The 22,529-nt window shown below is 43.7% G+C and overlaps 7 protein-coding genes across 10 annotated transcripts; 3 read left to right on the plus strand and 4 right to left on the minus strand.

Annotated features, from left to right (window-relative positions):
* The first annotated feature begins 3,956 nt into the window (after window positions 1-3,956).
* On the plus strand, window positions 3,957-5,433 carry Reg-2 (Rhythmically expressed gene 2). Its single transcript, XM_020951975.2, has 3 exons — window positions 3,957-4,331; window positions 4,390-4,478; window positions 4,860-5,433. Exons 1-3 carry the CDS (start codon window positions 4,174-4,176, stop codon window positions 5,393-5,395), a joined length of 783 nt encoding a protein of 260 aa, XP_020807634.1. The 5' UTR covers window positions 3,957-4,173; the 3' UTR covers window positions 5,396-5,433.
* RsfS312 (ribosomal silencing factor RsfS-like protein, 312) lies at window positions 5,388-6,373 on the minus strand. Its single transcript, XM_020951976.2, has 3 exons — window positions 6,003-6,373; window positions 5,680-5,940; window positions 5,388-5,613 (listed from the first exon to the last, which is right to left on the minus strand). The coding sequence occupies exons 1-3, from the start codon at window positions 6,298-6,300 to the stop codon at window positions 5,435-5,437; spliced, it is 738 nt and encodes a 245-aa protein (XP_020807635.2). The 5' UTR covers window positions 6,301-6,373; the 3' UTR covers window positions 5,388-5,434.
* A 45-nt stretch (window positions 6,374-6,418) lies between these two features.
* Ndc80 (kinetochore protein Ndc80) lies at window positions 6,419-8,627 on the minus strand. The gene has a single exon (XM_020951952.2). It carries the CDS (start codon window positions 8,488-8,490, stop codon window positions 6,481-6,483), a length of 2,010 nt encoding a protein of 669 aa, XP_020807611.2. The 5' UTR covers window positions 8,491-8,627; the 3' UTR covers window positions 6,419-6,480.
* A 90-nt stretch (window positions 8,628-8,717) lies between these two features.
* Window positions 8,718-17,449, plus strand: Ptp61F (Protein tyrosine phosphatase 61F). Of its 2 annotated transcripts, XM_020951954.2 has the most exons (7): window positions 8,770-9,126; window positions 13,466-13,639; window positions 13,712-13,974; window positions 14,037-14,403; window positions 14,850-15,442; window positions 15,504-15,629; window positions 17,295-17,449. In XM_020951954.2, exons 1-7 carry the CDS (start codon window positions 9,004-9,006, stop codon window positions 17,329-17,331), a joined length of 1,683 nt encoding a protein of 560 aa, XP_020807613.2. In that variant the 5' UTR covers window positions 8,770-9,003; the 3' UTR covers window positions 17,332-17,449. The 2 variants fall into 2 exon arrangements, with proteins under 2 accessions (XP_020807612.2, XP_020807613.2); XM_020951953.2 differs by lacking the exon at window positions 17,295-17,449 and having other exon boundaries at window positions 8,718-9,126; window positions 15,504-17,234.
* Window positions 17,450-17,664: 215 nt separating this feature from the next.
* On the plus strand, window positions 17,665-20,020 carry IntS10 (integrator complex subunit 10). Of its 3 annotated transcripts, none has more exons than XM_086834730.1 (4): window positions 17,665-17,965; window positions 18,029-19,076; window positions 19,134-19,823; window positions 19,874-20,020. In XM_086834730.1, the coding sequence occupies exons 1-3, from the start codon at window positions 17,763-17,765 to the stop codon at window positions 19,794-19,796; spliced, it is 1,914 nt and encodes a 637-aa protein (XP_086690856.1). In that variant the 5' UTR covers window positions 17,665-17,762; the 3' UTR covers window positions 19,797-19,823; window positions 19,874-20,020. The 3 variants fall into 3 exon arrangements, with proteins under 3 accessions (XP_086690856.1, XP_086690857.1, XP_020807720.1); XM_086834731.1 differs by having other exon boundaries at window positions 19,879-20,020; XM_020952061.2 differs by having other exon boundaries at window positions 19,134-20,020.
* A 3-nt stretch (window positions 20,021-20,023) lies between these two features.
* Window positions 20,024-21,694, minus strand: LOC110183717 (mpv17-like protein 2). The gene has a single exon (XM_020952066.2). The coding sequence runs from the start codon at window positions 21,550-21,552 to the stop codon at window positions 20,671-20,673; it is 882 nt and encodes a 293-aa protein (XP_020807725.2). The 5' UTR covers window positions 21,553-21,694; the 3' UTR covers window positions 20,024-20,670.
* A 40-nt stretch (window positions 21,695-21,734) lies between these two features.
* Window positions 21,735-22,461, minus strand: LOC110183718 (mpv17-like protein 2). The gene has a single exon (XM_020952067.2). It carries the CDS (start codon window positions 22,459-22,461, stop codon window positions 21,832-21,834), a length of 630 nt encoding a protein of 209 aa, XP_020807726.1. The 3' UTR covers window positions 21,735-21,831.
* Window positions 22,462-22,529: the final 68 nt, after the last annotated feature.

The following is a 22,529-nucleotide window of genomic DNA, read 5'->3' on the forward strand; positions in this document are numbered from 1 at the left end:
GAAACTTAATTATAATCCGTAAAAAGAAGTAGCACCACCCCTGGAGTATTATATTTCAATCCTCGATTCCCATCAGAGTCACAAGGCGTATGTTTATTGGCCAAAAAAGGGGTTGGACCCTGTTGATCTTTGCCGATTTCCTGTCCAGCCCGATCGCACGTAATTGGGTGTCCCGCTAAAAAAGTCATAATCACCTGTCCATCCTTTATCACGACAAACCCGTACAGACACCTTGGGAAACCGAATCGAACCAAAACGCCGTAAAGCGATTTTTATGCACCGAGTGCATTCGGTTCTGAGAGAGAAAAGCAGAACAGAACAGAACAGAACAGAAAAGCGAACAAAACAGAAAGACCAAAGACAAATTCCTGCGTTTTTCCAGGAATTCACTCAATAAACTCAAACAAAACCCAAACATTTAACAAACGAGCCCCAGACCCAGGCCTCAGCTCCAGCCCCATCCCGAAGACCACGACGACGACGACCGCGACGGCGAAGATGCTGACCAAGACGGAAGACGACGAATGGGGTACACAGTAACAAATAATTGTTTAAATAAATAAGGAGCAGAAACAAGTTTTGAGATCTAATCACATAATAAAAAACTTCATTTACATAATAGTAAAATAAATGCCTTTAAAATGAGATCTAATAGTGCTGTATTTTAGTTTTATTTGTAGCATACTTTTCAGCAACTTTTAAAGAGGTTTCTTTGGTAACATCATAAAAAGATTTATATATATAGACTTAAATTTATACTTTTCAAATCCTAGTAATTTCTACAATCTTGAATTACTTTTCCTAGTATTTATTTTATCTTAACAAAGCTATCATATTTATTTTCCGTGTAAAAACCGATAGCAGAGCCTTGGCTAGAGGAGGGCTCAGGAGATGAGAGGAGACCACAATGCGAAGCGCTGAGCAAAACACAAAATAAACCAAAAAGCTGGCAAGGAATTTCAAACAAGAACACCATCACAGTGCTATTGCACTCCCAGAAGTTGGAAGTGAAGCGGTCATAGCTCTTATGTGGAGTATATCAGAGTGGGAAATACTCTATAAATACTGACAGAAGGAGATTATTATTAAATAAATTATAATATAAAGTCAATTGAATATTACTAAATGAGAAAAATTTTATAGGAATGTTTAACATAAATTATTATTAAAATCAAAGTTGATATTTAAAAGGTTAAATCTGAATATATAATTTATAATTATCAATATGTTTATTTGATATATTGTTGGATATAAAATACAAATAAAATTAAGATCAGAATTCATATAATTTTACAACTTTTAAGATTATTAAATACTTCAAGTCTATAATTAATATTTATAAGGTTGGAATTGATGAAACGAACTCAATTTATTATTTATTCTGCAAGAAGTAATGATAATTAAGAGCAATAGTCCCTCTATAAAACCCCTAGTTTAAGTTCGATCTAGGACATACATATTCATTAAGCTCTCACAGTCTTCCTAATGAACTCTGGTTTCCTATAATTTCGACCCCTTTGGCTGGCAGCTTACTCCAATTGCCAAAGTTCTGGTGTCAGTTTGTGGTGCAGTGCCAAAAAGGAGATGGCACAGGTAAAGGAGGAGCAGAAGGAGATGGCCCTGGTCATTCTAGTGGGCGAGCATACGCTGGATGGGAATCCAAGCCGGGGAGGCCAGAGGCAGTGGCCGTCTGGCTGCATTCCAAGTCACACAGGAGAGGCCCAACAGCACCGGAGCCCAAGAGCTGAAAGAAGTGGAAGCGGTAGAAGCAGCCAAACCTAATCCGACGACGACGACGACTCCAACTCCCGATTCCCGTCGAGGAGATGAGGAGTTGTCGTGCCAGGAGAAACAGGAGAAGCTGGGAGCAACACAAGAATCAGCTTCTCTGCACTGAAGGAATATAATTTAAGACTTGAAATTAATAATAAAAGTTAAAAGGATTCAGAAGGATTTGAAATCTATTTCAAGTGTGCTTCAAGGCTTTAAATTCTTAAGTTTTTTAGAACATGTAATAATTTATTTTAAGCTCAAATTAACATGCATAATTTCCTGGCCCTACTAATTTTGATAACCATTATTTATTACCAAAACACAATATTATTTACAGTGTACTGGGTATGGCGCTGCTGGTGCGGTACTTTTGCTTCTGCTGCCGCTTCTAAAAACTCCTCTAAAAATTATTTATTAACATGGTAGAAATTCGCAAACAGGTTAAAACGACCAATCAAAACAACAAGAACAACAAACTGAAAAAGCGGCGGCAGCCAAAGACCCAAAGTGCAGATAATATTAAAAGGCAGTCAGGCAGCCAGCCGAAGTTGGAGTTGGAGTTGCCAGTGACTTGGAGGAGGAGGACGAAGCGCATGAGGAGACTGAGACTGAGGGGGTGGAGGAGCTTTTGGCCCCCGACTACTACCAACCAAGACCAGACACATTTCGAAAAGGGCCAACACGAAATTCCAGGGGAGTCGTTGACTCGCCCGCCTTCGGTTGGTTACTTTTCTTGGGAAAGTTTTTGTTGAAAGTTGGACAGTAACTGAATTTTGCCGTTTTTGTTTTTTTTTTTTCGGTTTATTTTTTCTGTTTTCCAAGAGTGTATATGTGTTTTTCTGCAACCTCCAAAGCAGCCAAGTTGGGCTTGGGGGCGCGATAAGGTGGCGTAGAGCAGAGCAAACAAGCTTTGTAGGTGGCGGACGTTAATGTAATCAATGGAGTTGCACCTCCAAGAGGCTCCCAGGTCCAACACTGCAGTTGCTCAGAGTATGGAAAAGGGTGTCTCTCCTCTGGTGGCTAAGGGGATTTGCATTCGGCGGGTTCTGGCGCTAGTTAATTAATTTAAGTTTAAATACCTCTGATTATAATGACATCTAACAGAAAATGAAATATTTAGCTTTTAAAGACGCAAAAATACCTAATTCTTACAAACTTTACACCAAATTAAGTACTAAAATATATAAACACAATTAGAATACATTTTTGTGTTCAATAAATGCACATAATGGCATAATCAATTTCTTTGCAGGCGATTATTCGGAAATTCCCTTTCCTGGTAGACTCTCAGTTATGCCAATAAAAAAAAACCCACCCTGCCAAAAAATAAGAAAGGAAACAAACAGGCAAGCTGGACAAGCGGAATGTGAGGAATTTTAGGGACCCAACCCTCGGCCTTCCATAGAAATTCGACCTCAAGCCTGGCTTTTTGGTCAGTCCCAAATTGTGATTTATTTATAGCGAAGGATATTAAAAGATTTATGAATAAAAGCCAAATACATATACTTTAAACTATGGCACTAGAAAATAAAACTTATTAAACCCAACAATTTATAATTCATTTTTAAAGATAATTTTGTTCTCCACGCTTCAATATTTATTTTAAATACATTTTTGTAGTTTTAATGTCACTATTACTCTTTTTGTAACGAAACAAGTGTAAATTTGAATTGCGCGCCAATCTGTCATGAAACGGCCATTTTGTTTAACGATTGTTATGGAAATGGTGGCATAAGCAATCGAGCAGTAGCGCCCTCTATTTGGCTTCTACAGCAAATTATTTAGTTGCTAACCAATGTACATAGGTGGCGTATTCAATAAAATAAAAAAAAAAAAACAATAATAAATAAAACAATAAAAAATCATAAATAAATAAAAATCCTCTTAACAAAAGAAATATCAACTAAATTATGATAAGTTAGATTAAAAGTCTCAATTGCTTTAATTTAGAACACTAACGCCCCCTCTAAGGTTTTTTAGTAACTTAGCTGCTTGCGCGCGCATTTTAAATTGACACAAAAAACCCTAAACAGAAGCCGCGATAATAAATACGTTCTTATCTTTTATAATAATGTTTGCATATCAAAGGCTAATCAGTTTGCAAATCGATATACCAATATTACAGCCAGTAACGAGAGATAACCGCAGCGATTGCCCCCTGAGGGTCCACCGATAATAGATATAGTAATAAACACAAATGCGTATAGTGTGCCGATGCTCCGAGGTCCGATCCGAGCCGATCCGAACCGAGCTCGAATCTTGCCAGCTGCCTGCAAAAGCTGATAACGAGGTGGATCGGCTTTCATACAAAACAATAACAGAACGCCAGCAGCTCACTTAGTTCGCCGGCAGTTCTCGGTCACTAAACAACAACGAGAGTAAATAGGCCCCCCATCCGAGATGCGCAGCCTCAGTCGCTTCCGTCTAATCACCTTTGATGTGACCAACACCCTCCTCCAGTTCCGGACGACACCCGGCAAGCAGTATGGCGAGATTGGTGCCCTCTTTGGCGCTCGGTGTGACAACAATGAGCTGGCGAAGAACTACAAGGCCAACTGGTAAGGGATCATAGTGATTCCTTCAGCTTCTCCAAATACATTTACTCCTCGATTGCAGGTACAAGATGAACCGGGATTATCCCAATTTTGGTAGCGACACAAAGCCACAGATTGAGTGGCAGCAGTGGTGGCGTAAGCTGATAGCAGGTGAGTGCCTCCAACCTGTGCCCGCTGAGTGTTTGTCTTCTTAACAGCTCAGCGAACCGGGTGATAAACAATTTAGCTTGTTCCAAAGTGCAATTAATCGATGTTGTTGTTATATGTCGTCTTTCCAAGCTTAAAATAGTAAAAGCAATTAATGTTTATGGATATTTTAAGTTCTTTTCCTATAATTTACTTATTAATCTTTCAAATTTAATTCAAATTATCTTCAAAAAGAAAAGCATATAGCGCCTTATCTCCTTTGTCTCCTATGGACCTTAAACCAAATTAAATATACTTTGCAAATTGATGATAATCTTGAACTGAACTTGGCCTTTAAATTTAAGATTTAAATAAGGAACCAAAATCTGTGTACCCCCCACACAGGTACATTTGCGGACAGCGGAGCCGCCATACCCGATGACAAGCTGCAGAACTTCTCGAATCATCTGATTGAGCTCTACAAGACCTCCATTTGCTGGCAGCCCTGCAATGGCAGCGTGGAGCTGTTGCAGCAACTGCGAAAGGACCTGAAACCGGACAAGTGCAAGCTGGGCGTGATAGCCAACTTTGATCCGCGTCTGCCGGCGCTTCTGCAGAACACCAAACTGGATCAGTATCTGGACTTTGCCCTGACCTCGTACGAGGTCAAAGCAGAGAAGCCATCAGCGGAGATCTTCCGCCAGGCCATGGAGAAGGCGGGCCTGGAGAATCTCCAGCCGGAGGAGTGCCTGCATATTGGCGATGGACCCACTACAGATTATCTGGCCGCCAAGGAGCATGGCTGGCACTCGGCCCTGGTGCACGAGAAGAGCTACGCGTATTTGGTGAAAAAGTACGGTGAGGATATCGATCGTGATCATGTCTTTCCCAGTCTCTACGATTTCCACAAAAAGATCACGGACGGCGCGGTGGTCTGGTGAAGCAATGTATATATATTAAACTAGTAAAGCCAAAGAAATTTACGTTTCCTGGTTTGACGGCGGTGGAACTATCGCTGTAGAGGGAGCCATGAAAATATCTCCATAGGGATTATGCGGCTTTTGGCTCTCGCGATCGTACTCGCAGCCAATGGCCCACAGTGACTCCAGGTCGTATTCCTCACGTGCCTTGGGCGAAAAGATGTGCAGCGCAATGTTGCCTGAAAAGAACGAAAAAGGAAGTTACCTAATAGGATTCTTGACTAAGCATCACACGAAATACTCACCCAAATCCATGGCCATCCAGTCCCGGCTCTTGTCTCCCTCAATACGCGGCAGAATGTCACTTTTGTTACGCTTAATCTTGAACATACGACGCACAAACTCCGCCGTGGACAGCATGTGTCGGTAGCTCCTTCCACTGCACACAACCAGGTGGTCCACATATTTCAGCTCCTCGGGCACATAGCACACGAATATGTCGTCGACATTCTCCTTCCGCAACAGCTCTACCAAGTCCTCCACATCGAACACGCCGCGAACACCTCCTGTAAAAGAAAAACAGTCTTAGAGCCTGCATTTTTTTGGTGAAGGATTTCCTAGCGCTTACGCTTTAGGTTCAAGCCATAGTACTGGTCCTGCTGCTCATCGGGCTCGTTGGGCAGCTGCTGCTCCTGGTAGCGTGCCTCCTCCACATCAAAGATCTCGGTGGCTTCATCATCGCGGAATACTTTGTATTTGCTTTGCACAACACCGCCCGGCACATTGTGGAAGGGATTTGTTGGCTTTTCCTCGGTTTTGGCAGCCGCCGCCTGTGGCTCCGGCTTGGAGAACTCGTGGTGGAAGCATCGCAGCACGGGAACACTTAAACGCTGGTCGCGAACCAAGCGGAACACGCGTGTTAGCATTTTATTTTAGTTTAATTAATTAAGTAACAAGAGTATGGCTGCCACACGATAACTGAATCACGATAACTTTTCTCCTTGGAGTCTGGTCCCACTGTCAATACTATTAGTTAGCGCGAAATTCAAAAATAAATATTTTGTTTATTAATAATAAAAACCAAACCATCAACCTACACTATTTGCCTAAAAACAAAGCTTATTAATTGCTTCCATCACTGGCTCAAACGACGGCATCGGGAATGAGTCCAGCTCCTCCTTGGCCAACTCCAGCTTAGCCTTATTGGTGGCCAGCGTAGCAGTGAAGGCCTCCAGCTCCTCTTCAGCTTCCTCCAGTTTTTTCTCGATCTCGTCACACCAGGCATTTCGAGCCTGCAGGTCCTCCTCCTGATACCGTTCAGCGGAGGACATGATCTCTTCATTCCGTGTCTCCAAATCCGTCAGCTTCTGCAATAATGTCTCGCACAGCTTCTGCTGCTCCTCCAGCTGGACCCTCAGTTCGAAATCCGTTTCCAGCAGCTGCTGCTGATGCTGCAGCATGGCGTCCAGCTTGGTCTTGTGGCTGGCCTCCAAGTTAGAGCGGTGCTGCTTTAAAGCGGCCAGCTCCGAATTTAAAGTTCCGACTAGGGCGTACAGCTTGATTTCCTCGCCCGCTAAAGCTTCCTTCTGCTGCTCCAGCTGCTGCCGCCGCTCGTCGTTGAGGCGGCGCTGGTGCTGCAGCAGCTTGCCCAGCACCTCCAGACACTGGACATGTTCGCCGATGTCCGCCAGTGTGGGTTGCAGCGGCAGCGTTAGGTTCAACTGTTGGCCACCGTCTCGCTTCAGCTGGCAGATTACAGAGTCCATTGTCAGTTTGTGGACATCCGAGTTGTAGGCCTCCACCGAGTCCAGTTGCTTTTGCTTGGCCCGTGCCAGCATAACCTGCTGGTTGAGCTCCATGTCCGACACGTTCTTCACCTGGCGTTCGTACACCTTGGAGTGGCTCAGCAGGTCGTTGGAGTGCGTCTGCAGATCCTGCAGCTGCTGTACGTTGTACTTTTGGTTCTTCACCTTATGCTGCAGGCGTCGCTCGTATTCCACCTGGCGCTCCAAATCTGCTTGCTTCTCGTTGGCCTTGGCTGATACCTTGGCGTTGTGCTCCATTTGGTGGGATAATTCCTTTTGGGTGGCAGCCAGGGTCTTAGCCAAACGATTCTGCTCCTGGGTGAGCTGCTTCAGTTGGTGAATCTTCTCGTTATCGCTGCTCAGCTGCTCCTCCAGCCTCTGATTCTTCACCCTTAGGCCATCGATCTCCTGATTCAGTGCTTGCAGGTTCTCCAGATCGTACTTCTTGGATAGTACCAGCTCGCTGGTCTTTGCCTTCAGCTTGTCCTCCTCCTCGATGTGCTCCTGATCCCACAAAACGTTGCACTGCCGGCAGGCGGCAAAGAGCAGGGCGTTTAGCTCCTCGTCCAGCTGCAGCGCCTGATGCGATTGCGTGGTGGACATGACGGCCATCGACTCGCTGGCCACGCTGTGCTGATAAGAGCTAGGCTGCTCCGAGGTGTCAGTGAATAGAAACTCATTTGCCGGCTCCTCCGAGGATGGCGCAAAGTCTATAAGGAAGTCAAGTAAAACGATGACATGGCCGAATGAGTGCTGAGTAGTTGGCGACATGAGCCACGATTTGCCCATCTGATGAGGATAATTCAGCCGCTGCATGGCGCCTATTATGTCCTCTACATGGTTCTGGCCAACGGTCACCCGATTGCCGAAGATTTGGTGGAAGAAGTGGTTAATTATGCCCACAAACTCTTTGATGGTCATTTGCCGCAGACTGTTGATCCTGCTGATGTCCAGACTGTGGGTTGGGTTGCTCGACACGTCGCGCAGGTATTCGAAAATCTGCTGCGACCTCTCTGCCACCCACTTCTTGTCCGAGTGGAGGGCCACCGGACGCTCCACGGAGGAGAACATGGGGCGCCGGTGATTGTGATTGGGAGTCCCGATCATCTGGCTAGCCCGATCCCGCTCCAAGCACAGGGGCTGCGAAATACGGCTCTGCGAAGGCCGCAGGTTCGAAGTCTTGGTGGATTTGGGAGTCGGAGTGACTCCGCCGCGCATTGTGGATCTTTGTTGACGTCTGTCGGCAACGCTGTTGTCCTCCAGAACATTGTCGCGGAACTCACTGGTGCGCCGAGGCATAAGGTGCGACATTGTGGCGTGCGGTTTATTTAACTTCTAATAAAAATCAGCTTAAATTGAAAACCTTATCAAATTGTAAAAATAGCAATTTTGCGCGTTATTTTGACTTTGGCATCGACGTGAAGTTGGCTGCGCGAGCTAAAAATAGCTAAAATAAGAAACAAGTTAGATATAGAGGTAAAAAAGCTAAATTTTCGTCGAAATTCCATAAGTCTGGCAACGCTGGTAGCTCGTGACTCAAACGTCTGGCAAAATTGGTAGCTCGGGTTTCGATATTCCGACAGCTTCACGTTATCGAGCAAGCAGCGCTGCCGGACTTTACGGTCTCTAGCTAGAAAAGTGGCCAGACTTAAAGATATCGATACGCCGATACGAATACATCGATACAATTATTTACATTCCATACATCAAGTATCGATAGATTGATATTTTGATGTAGTTTCCCATCTCAAACTTCGTCAACGCCGTGATTAACTCCAAATTAAAAGTTATTAAATTGCAACAAAACGCAGAAAACGGTGTACAATGAGTGATCAAAAAACGAGTGGGTCGTCTCCGACGGCGATTTCAATGGACAATGCCGCCGCACGACAGAAAATCGAGGCGGAATACCACAGTAAAAAGCCTGTGTGGCCGCGCTACTATAAGGTAAATGACAACAACTACAACTGCGACGACCCGTCGGTAGTGCAATTGCAATGAAAAACGGAAGTGTACAAAGTTGGAAAATGCCAGGACTTGAAACAATACACCCACAAACGAACGCACGCACACCTTTCGGCTGCTCCTTCTTTTGGATTTCCACGAAAATGTGATGAGTGCGCAAAAGGCTTCTGCAGATGCCTCCACCACCAATACACGCACAGCGGGACTCTCGGCCGTAGGTGTGTGTGTGTGTGTGCCTGCCTGTTTGTGTATATTTCGGTGTGTTTGTGTGGGCCCCACTGTGTGATAGTGTTCTTGTTCTTACCGTTGTTGTTGTTGTTCCTCTTACTGGCTTATAAGTGGTCACCAGCCAGGCTTTGACCGAAAAACAAAAATAATGTACCAACAGATTCTCACCAATACTGAAACACACTCGCATGCACACATGCATCCCGGAGTCTCGCTCACCTGCTGCACTTTACTTTGCATTCTCACGTACAGGGGGCAACTCTTGTATGTATTTGGCATATTTATGCTCGCTCGCTCGCCTATGTACCTTTCCCCAAAAAGCAATTTTCTTTGACTATCGCTAGAGCGTACCTCTTCCGCGAATTCGTTTGGCAAAATAAAATTGGATAAAATTCCTGGGAATGCTGGTTGTTGTGATTCCTCCAGGTTGCCCCCTCTTGCCATTGCCCCATTGACAGACAACAAAAAAAAAACCAAAATAAATCGCCGAGGGGTGACAGTGGCTGCCACTTAAGAACTACACAAACACAATCACAAACACACACACACAGGCGCACACAGACGCACAGAGGAGACACACGCATACAGGGGCACAAAGGGCATGCGTCTGGTTTTTTGAGTCTCGCTTTGGGTTTCTGGTTGCCTGTCGGTATCCTCCTCCTCCTTCTCCTTCACCGCTCTCTTCCTCTGCCTCTGCCATTGCCTCTTCATCTTCATCCGAGCTGGGCTGGATGGCTGGCTGGCAGTTTCTGCTTTATAGCCAGTTCCGGCGAACTGTGTCTTCAGCTGCTCCTCCTCCTCCTCCACCTTCACCCCCGCTGCCACCACCTCCTGCGTCTTGTTCCATTTGCCACTCACTTGAATTGGGATTTCACGGAATTTCACTCCGCAGTTAGGATGACAGTGTGCGTTGCGTTGCGTTGTGTATCTCGGTTTTTGGAACCCTCGGCTCTGGCCTGGCATCGCATCCTTTGTGCCCGTTCGCTTGCCGTTGCCGAGGATAATCCAATTTTCCAACTAAACTGGAAAGGTGTCCGTACGCTCACAATTAAATGTCGCTTTTGGCTGGAAAAATGTGTGCTCCCAGGTATTTCTAATGAAGGTGCACCAGGTGATTATCGGGGTTGCTTATATAAAGTTTAGTTCTCTAGTTGATCTATAAATGATATAAACCATAATATATAATAATATGAGCTTTAGGGGTCTCAAAGGAGGAATTTCACAACACCTTTTTGGACCTAACTCAATAGTTCTTCAACAAGTTGTTGAAGTGAGTCATTGCGGTAGTTACTACAGTGGAATCGCCGTATGGTGAACAGTAAAATTTTATTTGCATATAACCTGAAGGTTTATCATTTTTCCGAAGAATATCAAGAACAGATTTCTGTAGAAATTCATAACAAAAAACAATTTTCATTCTAAGAATATTATAAATGTTCTAAAAACTTAAGGAATGATTTTGATTGTATAAATTCTAAAGAATTTCGATTGTAGCTAATTTAATTAATCTAATAATCTTTAATTTATGATTATAGTTTCATTTTGCCAGGTTCAACTGTATAGCCAAAACGCAATGACGCATTTGAATAGGTTTTGTTTTATTGTTATGCTTTTTTTTGCGCACTTCAATGTGTAATCATTTCCATTGAACGCACTCCCGTTACCTGGTCCCCTCCCCCCTGCTTATCAGGTTACACCTAGCGACTTCTCTGGATCTCTCGCTCTATTCCGTTCCGTTTCTCCTCTTTGCGCAATTATGATCAGCATGCATGCAATGCTTTTTTGTTATTGTTCCTCTCTTTGGCAATGCAAAGCGAAATAATCAAACTGTTTGCACGACACGCTTTGGAAATTCAAGCCCCCATGTTGATGATGATGATGATCTGCTGCTCCACTCGCTCACCTTGCAGAAGATTTCCCCATGCAGCTTAGAAGGGTCACCTGGAAAACCACAAAGCATAAAATAACATAACAGTTTGCCAAGTTAAGGAAATATGGTATTAGTTAGGAGAAGAGTATTAGTTGCCTTTCTAAATGTTTGGCTTTGTAAGAAAAAGGCTTAGTTCCTTAAGCTGGAAGAAATATCATAAAAGTGCATTATTTCCTTACTGATACATGTATAGAAGTAGATTTATTAAGTAACGAACGCTTTGCTTCCACAGTTCTTATCTTAAATATTAAGTAATGGGAAATAAACTAGAGTAATCCCCCTCTTTCCTAAACAAAAGAACAAAACAAAGCTCTTCTTATCAGTTTGAAAATATTAGTATAAAATACCAAAGAAATTCCCCAGCATATATTTTCACGTGACAAACTGATAATTCATACACGTCAAATAATTGATAGTAAGATTTCTGTGGAATCTTCAAATGCAATTCAGGTTTACTTTCCATTTTCAAAGAATAATTATTAATTATTGTGATCACAAATCAAACTGAATTGCCAAATAACATTTCTCTGTAATTTTAATGCCTTATCGGACATTGCCCCCCGCCCCCAGAAAAGATTTCGTCTGTGAAGATTGCGTAAGAAGTCGCCTGTTGCGGGTGATTTCATAACAAAGACGAGAAGTCTGTTGTTGACGATGGATGGATGGTTTACGGATATGATTGTATTTGCATTTTCGAGCTCTGCAACTCTGACTGTGTGTGTGTGTGTGTGATTCACATTTGAATCATGACAAACACAGACAATTAACAACTGATTTTTTAATCAACTAAAGCTGCTGCATTATCAGCAGGCAAAACCATATATAAATCACGGCTTCTGATCGTTGTTACTCATCCTTTACTAAGCATGTGATTCAAAATATCCGGTGGCCAAAATCTGAGCTTGAGGAGCTACTGTCAGCGTGTCAGATTTGGCGCCATTGACCTTGTTGGGTGTTCTGTTCGGTTCGGTTCGGTTAGGTTCGATTGTCCGTGGCCATTATACAGCTGTGCCAGCAATTATACATACATTCGTCTGATAATGCCGGCAACAACGGCAACGGTCATGCCCAAGATAATGCCATTAACGACAGCCGAGAGTCGACGACGTTTGCTGCTGCTGCTTGGCTAATTAGTCACGCCCGGTTTGTCAGCTGGGCTTGGGTTCACTCCCATCGAGGAACAGCCCGGTTCCTCTGCCACAGCCGTATCTGTGCAGTGTAGGTTTGGTAACCCACCTACCTCCGGGGAAAAGCTGAATACAAAAGAAGCCCGCGTCGTGTGAGTGGGGACAGGTGGTTGTGGTGACTCAGGGTCGCAAATGGGGGCAACCCCCCCAATGACAGAGAGCCTTCGATTTCATAGAAAATTTCATCCTCTGCCTCAAAAGAACCCCGAAAGCTTATCATGGTGTGGGAAAAATTATTGGAAATCATAATGCGAATAATTTCCCACCTTTCCCGACTTGTTTACTAAGAATTTCTGCCAGAGGCAGCCAGAAAATATGTTTTCTTTTCCAGAAATTAGAAATGTCATTTGTTATATCCACTTTCCGGAGAACATAAATGATGTATTAATAAAGCATTCCTTATGTGGGAGTGCGTTAACTTATTTTTAGGCCTGTTGCCTATATTTGTAAACAAATAGTTTTGTGGAATGCATTGAGTCATACCCGTTTTGTTACATTTATACTTAAATATTTTGGGCTTAAAGATACCTAAAGTATTAGCCTCAAAGATAGAGTACAGCTAGAGAAAATCTATCGCTTTTTTTGAATATAATTTATGGCAAAGAAGAAATATTTTCCTCAATGCTGCTCCTAATCAGCACTTTCGAAGCTTTTTGAAGCGTATTTCCAGCAAACGAATTCTCAGAATGAATAAATTTTTAAGTATCCCGTTAATGGGTCATTTATTTCAAAGTTTCATTTTCCAAGAATTGCCTGATTAAAACGTATACACTTGTCGTTTTTCATTGATATTCTGCTTAGATTCTAACTATAGCAAAATAACCACACTCTGTGGGAAAAAGACAAAACCGAATTGTCAACATATTTGTACTGATAAGTGTCCGAAATTCCACATGGTCGAAGGTTTATTCCGCCCTCTATCAGTTGTGTTAATTGAGCTGCTTTTCGCTTGGCTTAATGACCTTTTTAATTCTAGGAAATTTGTGAGAAATGCGACAGGGAGGCGAAGGAACAACAGTTCAGCACTTCGGAATCGGAACGCCACCAGAACCGCGGCCTGAATCGTTATCGGGATGTAAATCCATACGACCATTCGCGCATCGTCTTAAAGCGCGGCAGCGTTGACTACATCAATGCCAATCTGGTTAAGGTGGGTCAAGTAATGGCTTTTCAATCGGAAATCCCATTTGCATTGTTGCCTTCCGTTTCCCGCTCCTTTCAGATGGAGCGCGCCGCTCGTAAGTACATATTAACCCAGGGACCCCTGGAGGACACAGTGGGTCACTTCTGGCTAATGGTCTGGGAGCAGGCGTCCACCGCCATTCTGATGCTCAATAAGCTAATGGAGAAGAAGCAGATCAAGTGTCACCTATACTGGCCCAACGAAATGGGAGCGGATAAGGCCCTCAAGCTGCCGCATGTCAAGCTCACGGTGGAGCTCGTACGCTGCGAGACTTACCAGAACTTTGTGCGGCGGTGGTTCAAGTGAGTCCAAGCCCAGGCTTAATTTAACAACGCAAAAACTTAAATCAAATGATCAATTGCAGATTAACCGATCTCGAAACGCAGCAGAGCCGGGAGGTGTTGCAGTTTCATTACACAACATGGCCAGACTTTGGCATACCCGGTTCGCCGGACGCATTCCTCAAGTTCTTGCAGCAAGTCCGCGACTCGGGCTGCCTCAGCCGCGACGTGGGACCAGCGGTGGTGCACTGCAGTGCCGGCATAGGAAGATCGGGTACCTTTTGCCTTGTGGACTGCTGCCTGGTCCTGATCGATCAGTATGGCGAATGCAATGTATCCAAGGTGCTGTGTGAGCTGCGCAGCTATCGCATGGGTCTGATCCAGACCGCCGACCAGCTGGACTTCTCCTACCAGGCCATCATCGAGGGCATCCAGAAGCTGCAAGATCCCGTATGTATTGGAAGACGTTTAAGGAGTTCCACGGCATTGTCTGTCAAGCGGCGCCGTTTGCAATGATTAAAAAAAAGAAGAAGAAAAAGAAGAGGGGGTGTCACGGCAATCTTTAGAGGCTGTCACAGTATCAGTTTCTAGAGATTTCAATCGCTAGGCTTTATGGTTTATCGTATTCTTGAATGACACACAAAGAACAATCTGTGATCAAAGGAATCGGTCGCCTTTTCTTACTGTTACTAATAGTACAAGTTATCCTATTTCAAAATGCAATAATAAATAACCAAAATTTAATACTTTAAAACCTAAATTTATTTTGCAATTACCTTGATGCGATGAAAAAAGGAGATGACATTGCTTTTCGGTTGGTAGAGATTTCTGTGGCACACCTGTGGCCTTCGCATGAAACTAACCATAAATGTATTCTTTAACTCCCCGTTTCTCAGACCTTTCTCAACGCTGAGGAGCCGACAATCAGCAATGACACAGACACCAATCACACACTGGACGAGCTGCCGCCACCGTTGCCACCCCGCGTTCAATCGCTTATCCTGCCACTGGCTCCCAACTCTGGCGGCGTACTCTCGCTGGACATGCGCGCTGCCCAGGCCAATGGAGCGGCGATGGCAGGAGATTTTATCGGTGAACTAAGCAGCAAGGATGCCCTGAACAACATCATCAATCATCCCCACGACATTATACGCGATGCGGAGGTGGCTGATCGCCTGCGCCCCTTGCCGCCGCTGCCCTTGGTAAGAGATGGTAACGATTCAGACAGCGATGAGGACGACGACGACGATGACTACTCGCTGGAAGACATCGAGGATGATGACGAGGATGAGGAGGAGGAGGAATACGAGACGATTAACAACGACGATCACGATACGGAGCCCGTCAATGGTCATGTTCCCGTACCGACAACGACGACACAGGCCGATGATGTAAATGCCAACAACGAGAAGCCTGCGCCAGCCGCTGGCGAACAGATCAGCAAGGCCAACGGCATCGACACAATTCCAGGCCAGCAGCTTCCAGCCAGGTAAGAAGAAGTCCTTAAATGCATTCCACAAAGCGCTAACCAATGAACTCCCCTTTTCTAGCCCCGAGAATGAGCTGAAGCGGCGGAAACGCAACGAGTACCAGGCCAGTCTGGAGCAGAAGGTCAACGACATTAAGCGGAAGCAGCGGGAGAACGAGGACAGCCAGGTGGCGGCAAAGAAACGAAGGTCATTACTCACATATATTGCCGCTGGTGTTGTGGTGGGCGTGATCTGCGCCTACGCATACACGAAGCTAGGTTAAGTGACCCCGCCGTAGCCACTAAGTAGTAGTCGTAGCGACCTAGCTGTCGTAGCAATAGCTGTATTATGACGTATTTAGTTGCCGTAGGACAGCCGTGAATTCCAGATTTCCTGAACGATCCATCTATCCACACCAGATCGTCGTCTCGAGCTGGCATCTAATGTGTGGGACGAGAGGCGATGGAGGTATGGATCGGATGGGATCGCAGCGTGGATTCGTGGCTGAACGAACGATGATACACGATGCATAAATATTAGGGAATTTTTTATATATATATACGATGAAACAAAGCAAGAACACGCAACCTTAAACTAATCGATAAATCGGGTAGAAATCACGACAAAAGTAGATTTTGCGCAATAGACTGACACTTTTAGAACAAATTTATATTTTCTACACTCTGAAAAAATGATGATTAACCGATCGATCGAGTTCCCGAACGAAATGCAAATATTCTTCAACTAAAATCGCTCGCTATGCAATAAAGTTTTGATCATAAAATCCTCTCCCTCCTTCACACGAAACACACGCTTCACTTGTTGTTGTACAGCAATTTCTTATAGCATATTTTTTATGTGTATTTATTTATGAAGATTATGAACGAGAAACGAGAACACACTTGTTGAACGAAAAATATTAATTGCAGCACAATGTGCCAAAAAAAAAGAGAGGAAAGAAAACGAACTGGACAATTGTATGAAAGAAAGTCTCTGTAATCTTACTTTGCAATGCCCCATTCGCTCCTTCCGCTGATTATAACCACGAATTGTTGCTAACGCAACAAATACAGGCATTGTTTAAAGCAATAATATAGCACAAAATGCACCTATACCTCGTTTAAGTCACTTGAAGGAGTTTGATAATCAAAAAATGATTCATTTTATGCGTGTTTTTGTGTTTGAAACCATCTGGAAATCAAAAATAAAGTGATTGTTTTCAAAATTATAACTTTTGACTTGGTTAATTGATTTGAAGAGAAGCTTTAGCCAAGCTAAGCGAAGTATAGGTGTTTAATTTAATTGCATTTTGTAACCAAGCCCCGGGGGGTAAAATAAAGGCGGGGAAACTATTCAATGGTTTTCCCCATTAGAACAGTAAGTGTGTAGCCCATAGACCTAATATCCCCCCAGAAACATATTTATAAACGTATAGCGTAAGAGATCGCGAAGAAGATATGACAAGGATTATTTTTTATATGTGTAAACCACATTTTAGAGGAAAACAAATTCAAGAAAAGCAGCCACAAAATGAAAAATGAAATCAGATGAGAGCGGAAAAGGACGCAATGATAACTTATAAACGAAAATGCATATTTATATTAATTATATTTAACAGTAAACGTAACATGAACAATACCTATATAGTAATGCCCTAGTTAACTGAACGTTTGGCTAAGTATACACACCCTACACTGAAACAAATTGAAGCAAAACAAACACACTTTCTATATATGAATATATATAAAGAGAAGTGAGATGAGAGAACGAAAGAAAGTATTCAAATAAAGCTATTCATTTAAGAAACCAAAAGGGTGAATTTCTTACTGCTGCCATTTCATATAACATGTTTTCCCATCTTTCTGTTTTCAGACGCGAAAGCCGACACAAAAAGTCCAAGACTAAGTAACAACACACTGCCCATCCACCCCAGTCCAGCACCAACACAAAGAAACAAATTGAACATATCATTTCGCATTATTTGTAGCTTTTATTGCCTAAATAAATATTTGTAAATTATCAACTGATTTCAAATTGTGCCGCTCACTTTCCGATAACCAACCTATCGAATTAAGCTGTTGAACGTTAACAGTGATAGATCAGGGACTGTTGAGCTCAGTCTGAGCCAAGTAAAGTGATTGGGCGAACTTTCTTGTTATTACTATAATAGAGATCCTATTATATCATAAAATTACTTTAAGGAAAAATACCTTTTAACAAATTCAAAACAAAAGTGTCATTGAGAGGACAATAAAAATAAAAACTCGATCTATCGATAGAATTGGTAGACTCATCTCTAGCGGCCGGCTAATGTTTTGTTAAAAAATTCGAGCAAATAAAATGACAAATTCCAACGAGGAAAATGAATTGTACATGGTTAAACAGGCGCAAAGCTTGCGGAAAAACGATCCCTGCGCCGCTAAAGCCTGGATAATAACCGCCAAAACGCTATATCCCGCTGCCTTTAATGTGCAATATGAGGCTTATCTTCTGGAGCGCGATGGCAAAAACTACGAAGAGGCTGCCAAGTGTTTTAGCGTCATGTAAGCTTAATTATAAATTAAATAATACAGTTAATGGTAAATATCTTCTTTTATTGTTTATAGCGCCACAAATTTCCCGAATCAACATTCAGAATTGTGGCAGGAAATCAATTCGCTAACGAACGCCCTGAGGAACGAGAATGAAAATACGCCGGAACAGGACTTTTATGTGAAGATGTACAAGCATTTGACGCCTGAGGTTCAGCACAACATATTTATGCACACCATTAACCATAGTGGTGACAATCTGGAGCAGTGCATCTATATCTACATACTGATGTTCAACAAGTTCCCCAAGTCGGCTGTAACGCAGGCACCCAGACTGCTGGAAATGCTCGCCGAGGGCATGAAAACGGATCCGGATCTGTATCAGAGGATACTGGTGGAGGAGGTCCTGCCCATGATACAGAATAAACCGCCGGAACTGTCGCCAGCTCTGGCCTGCAGGCTGTATACGAGTTCTCTGGAGTATTATCTGCGACAGATCATGGATGAGTCGGACACGGCGGATGCCTGGAAGAACATATTCAAAGTGCTGATGATCTGCGGCCAGATGATGGGATGGGAACCGTTTCTGCCGTTCAGTAAGCATGTTAATCAGAACGTTTACTGGGAGAAATTGGTGGACATACTCTCCGGGAGTCCTGCCGGCAGTTCTCAAGTCCTATTCTATGCCACGACCCTGTTTATTTACTCGCTGCACGGCTACATCCGGAACTGTAAGCTGCGAATCGAGGATGCGGATATCAGTCATGTTCTTGTAGAGGGTTTTATGGAATGGACACCCGATGGCGACGGCTCTGAAGTTCCCAGCATGGAGCCACCGAAGTTCTCCTTGACAACTCCCCTAAGTCCGGAGCTATCTAAGGCCTTCTTGCACGCCGCCCAGTGCTGGCAGCTGCTTAATACGGATCAGTTTCAGAGGGATTTCAGTCAGCTAATGCTGGCCCTTCCCCTGGCGCCGTGGATCTCAAGATTCCTATTCGACTTAGCCATCTACTTCGGCCACCGGGATGAGGCCAACAAGCTGATGTCCGACATGACTACGCAGAGCAGCCTGGTGCAGAGTCTGCAGATCCTAAGCCTCAATCTGATGCAGGGAAGCATGACTGTAAGTTAAATTCTCATTTAGAAAAAACATAATTTAATTGTGATTACTCTCTCTTAGCTTCAAGGTTTTCAGTGCATCCTTAAGATCCTTTCCGAACTGCCCACAACTCAGGGCCAACTCTTGGACAACATGTCGCTGAAGGGCCACCGCCACATGGTATTCTTGCCGCTCACCCGATCCGCTTTGGTTCAATATTGCGTAGGCGCCATCATCAGCCGGCTCAGCCGAAAGGTTTACGAACCCGGCTGCCCGGACCGATTGATAAGCGACCTTCTGGTGCTCCAGCAGCTGAATCTCCTTAACGATGTGCTGCTCACTCAGCAGATCTTTAGCGTTATCAAGCAACGCAAATCGTTTAATCTACGCACCTTGTCCACCTATATAATAGCCATCGATGTGATTGAGGAACTTTCGTACATCTGGAACTCACAGCAGGAGGATAATTTCGAATTGACCAGCTCGCCACCCACCAGTGGGTCCAGCGGAGCTCCCACTGCTACCACTGCCGGTGCAAGTGGCGGTCAGACCCGGCGAATTGGTACTCGCGGAGCGGACAAAGGTGCCAGGGATGAGTTTAAATCCATTACACGCCAGCAGATTGCCCGCTGCAACGAGAATGTGATCACTTTGTTGGCAAATTTCATCAGTCAGGAGCACTTGATGCTGGCCCAGCACATCTTTGGGATTAGTCAACCCGTCGAGACGATTGTAATCAAGTAAGAAGGGGATTTTCTGGTGGTATTAATGGTAATGGTAATGGGAGTTTTATGTCGATTGTACACTAAGGTTTCTTATAGTATAGATTTGGAGGAATGCATCTAGCGTTATATGTCCCCCACATCAGATAAGATTCAATTAATCTGAGCTCACGCTAACTTACTGATTGGGTGTATCAACACCGATACGAAAAGCGTTGTAAATAAACTTTGGAAGATAATGAATAAGTCTTTGTTGTATTTTGCTTGTTTATTCTGTTTTATATAAACCAAGAGCCTCTTTACTTTGTGATTTATGAAGGCGTTGAGTGCATACAACATAGTTTACTTAAATATTAAAGACTAGAGAGCTTATTTACTTATTTATCAATTTAGCTAACATTTAAATATATGCGATAGCAAATAACATCGAGGTCATTATTTGATATGTTTATTTTCCCATAAATATGTTTTTAATGTTTTTAAAAGTTTGTCACGCGAAACTTAAACGGGGAACTACTATCGTTAGAGATCCGCAAACGATACAAAAAAAACTAAAAACTAATCACTATTTGCTCATTTTGTTGAAAACTAATCCTTTCTTTGCTTTTCATGATATTTAACAAATAATATATAAAAATTTAAGATAAATAAATCAGGGTTAACAAATGTCAGCTTCTTCTTAGGCAGTTTTCCTATAACAAATGCTCGAAATTGATCATGTATCTTAGGGATTATACTATTTAGACAACGATCAAGTTCACTTTTGTACCATATACTAATTTATATTGACACTAAGAGCCTCTTTCGTTCAACTATTAATACCTAAATATGTGCACATTTGTCGGTTAATAAGTTTTTTTCTTTATCAATATCACAATATCACACCTGTCCCGTGGTTAGTTTTGTGTAGATTGTACAGGTAAATTGTCGGTGGCCTTGTTTTTGGTCCGAGCTACAACGGTGCCCTTTCTACTCGAAGACTCCACCAGTTCCTTCTCCAGCGGCAGGTGGAGTCCAAAGTCGTGCTTCATGTAGGACATGAGAACATTGTAGACGGCAGTGCAGATGTTAACGAAGGACACCCTATATTTGGTCTCCAGATATCGAAAGTTTATATACTGTGCCGCCGGCCAGGTCATCCAGTCGAGCATATAGACGTAGGGGAACTTGCTAATCAGCTCCTCGTTTGAGTCTTCCAGCGTTTGGCCTTCCAGGTAGCAGATGGAATAGAAGAAAATGAGGATACAGGCAGGAGACATAAACAGCTGATCGATGAGGATCTTCTTCACGATGTTCTTCATTGTGCGGGCTGGCATTATCCTGTCCATCCAGTTGTAAACGAAGTGATGGAGCGGACCCTGCAGGGCGCCTGCCACAAACATGCGGTACATTCGATCAGTGTCGTAGCGATCCAGCTTCCTCAGGCCCCGCCGATACTCGTACTCTTGGGCAATTACATCGCCAACTACCATGAGCAGACCGGATCCCAACACATTCGTCACCAGCAGGTACTTCCCAAACATGTTGCTCCACGCCAACTTCGTCCAACGCATGAGAATGAAGCTTAACGCTCCAACCTTCGTCTCTCCCTTGCCGTGGCTCATTCTCGTTCCCCGTCTGAGCGGCGCTATTACGTGACCATCTCTGGCGCGGCATAGAGACGTGAAATTCCTCCGAGCAACCATCCAGGGGGGTGAGCCATTAGGGTTTCTGACCAGGTTGACCAACGGGACGAGGCGGTGCCCGTCGAAGTGACGCAGGCAGCGGATGATCAACATCGCGCCAGCCGCTGAAATTTTGATTTAATGTGCCGTGTTTCTCCTGTGTCTGTGTTTAGTTACGTTACAAGAGTTCCGTTTGTAAGCATTTTGACGTTAAACTAACAGCTGTTCGATTAGAACAGCAATCGATGGCTATCGATGACTTTTTGCCGTTATTTTTAAACATGTATTTGGTTGACTGAGTTTTGAGTTTTCTGGTTTATTGTGTTATGATTCAAGGGGGGACATGACAGGTTTACTATTATTTTGAATAAAGCTTTTTCATTTGCCTGAATTTTAGGGACTATGTTTGATATAGGATAGCATTACGATATATAAACAATTGACCAGATTTATAAAGACCACACGATACATGGCCGTAAGGTAGCGGAAAATCAGATACTGCAAAGCCGCAAATATGCAGCAGTCGAGAGCCCAGGTATAGAGGAAGTTTTTCGACAGGATCGCATGACATTCTTTAATACTTAGCCCCTCCAGCAAACTGGTAATGGTGAAGAACAGAGTAATGTAGGAGGGCGACATTATCAACTGATCCGCAAGTAACTTTTGGAGAATTACCAGTCTTGTTTTACCAATAAATACCCGATCCAGCAACGAGTAAAATCCATGCTGAACTGGCCCCATTATCAAGCCAGTTACTACCATGTTCCTGGATCGTATATAATCGAACGATTTCTTCTCCGTCAATCGATCACAGTACTGGACAATCAAGTCTCCGATGCCAAGAAGCAATCCCGATCCCACGGTATTTGTCACAAAAAGGTACTTTCCGAACAAATGCGACCAGAACGATTCGTTTTCAGACGGTTTTTGATTGCTTTGAAGTCTCTTGGAGATGTGGTCCACCACTGAGGTGGTTTTCCGCGGAAATGGACTTAACAGGCGATGCCATCGGACTCTAAACATCGTGCTCCTCCATGCGATCCATCCAACCTCGAGGGCCAAGGCACTGCTTCCTCGCTTCCCTACGTTTC

Source organism: Drosophila serrata, unplaced genomic scaffold, assembly GCF_035046125.1.
Source record: "Drosophila serrata isolate PLE 108 unplaced genomic scaffold, ASM3504612v1 contig_273, whole genome shotgun sequence".
Taxonomy (NCBI): domain Eukaryota; kingdom Metazoa; phylum Arthropoda; class Insecta; order Diptera; family Drosophilidae; genus Drosophila; species Drosophila serrata.

Coding starts and splice junctions, on each gene's coding strand:
- Reg-2 (XM_020951975.2), top strand. CDS start 4,174: ATGCGCAGCCTCAGTCGCTTCCGTCTAATCACCTTTGATGTGACCAAC. Junction 4,332..4,389: donor AAGAACTACAAGGCCAACTG/GTAAGGGATCAT, acceptor CCTCGATTGCAG/GTACAAGATGAACCGGGATT. Junction 4,479..4,859: donor GTGGCGTAAGCTGATAGCAG/GTGAGTGCCTCC, acceptor CCCCCCACACAG/GTACATTTGCGGACAGCGGA.
- RsfS312 (XM_020951976.2), bottom strand. CDS start 6,300: ATGCTAACACGCGTGTTCCGCTTGGTTCGCGACCAGCGTTTAAGTGTT. Junction 5,941..6,002: donor CTATGGCTTGAACCTAAAGC/GTAAGCGCTAGG, acceptor TTTCTTTTACAG/GAGGTGTTCGCGGCGTGTTC. Junction 5,614..5,679: donor CTGGATGGCCATGGATTTGG/GTGAGTATTTCG, acceptor CGTTCTTTTCAG/GCAACATTGCGCTGCACATC.
- Ndc80 (XM_020951952.2), bottom strand. CDS start 8,490: ATGTCGCACCTTATGCCTCGGCGCACCAGTGAGTTCCGCGACAATGTT.
- Ptp61F (XM_020951953.2), top strand. CDS start 9,004: ATGAGTGATCAAAAAACGAGTGGGTCGTCTCCGACGGCGATTTCAATG. Junction 13,975..14,036: donor TTTGTGCGGCGGTGGTTCAA/GTGAGTCCAAGC, acceptor GATCAATTGCAG/ATTAACCGATCTCGAAACGC. Junction 15,443..15,503: donor GGCCAGCAGCTTCCAGCCAG/GTAAGAAGAAGT, acceptor CCCCTTTTCTAG/CCCCGAGAATGAGCTGAAGC.
- IntS10 (XM_020952061.2), top strand. CDS start 17,763: ATGACAAATTCCAACGAGGAAAATGAATTGTACATGGTTAAACAGGCG. Junction 17,966..18,028: donor GCCAAGTGTTTTAGCGTCAT/GTAAGCTTAATT, acceptor TATTGTTTATAG/CGCCACAAATTTCCCGAATC. Junction 19,077..19,133: donor TGATGCAGGGAAGCATGACT/GTAAGTTAAATT, acceptor ACTCTCTCTTAG/CTTCAAGGTTTTCAGTGCAT.
- LOC110183717 (XM_020952066.2), bottom strand. CDS start 21,552: ATGTTGATCATCCGCTGCCTGCGTCACTTCGACGGGCACCGCCTCGTC.
- LOC110183718 (XM_020952067.2), bottom strand. CDS start 22,461: ATGTTTAGAGTCCGATGGCATCGCCTGTTAAGTCCATTTCCGCGGAAA.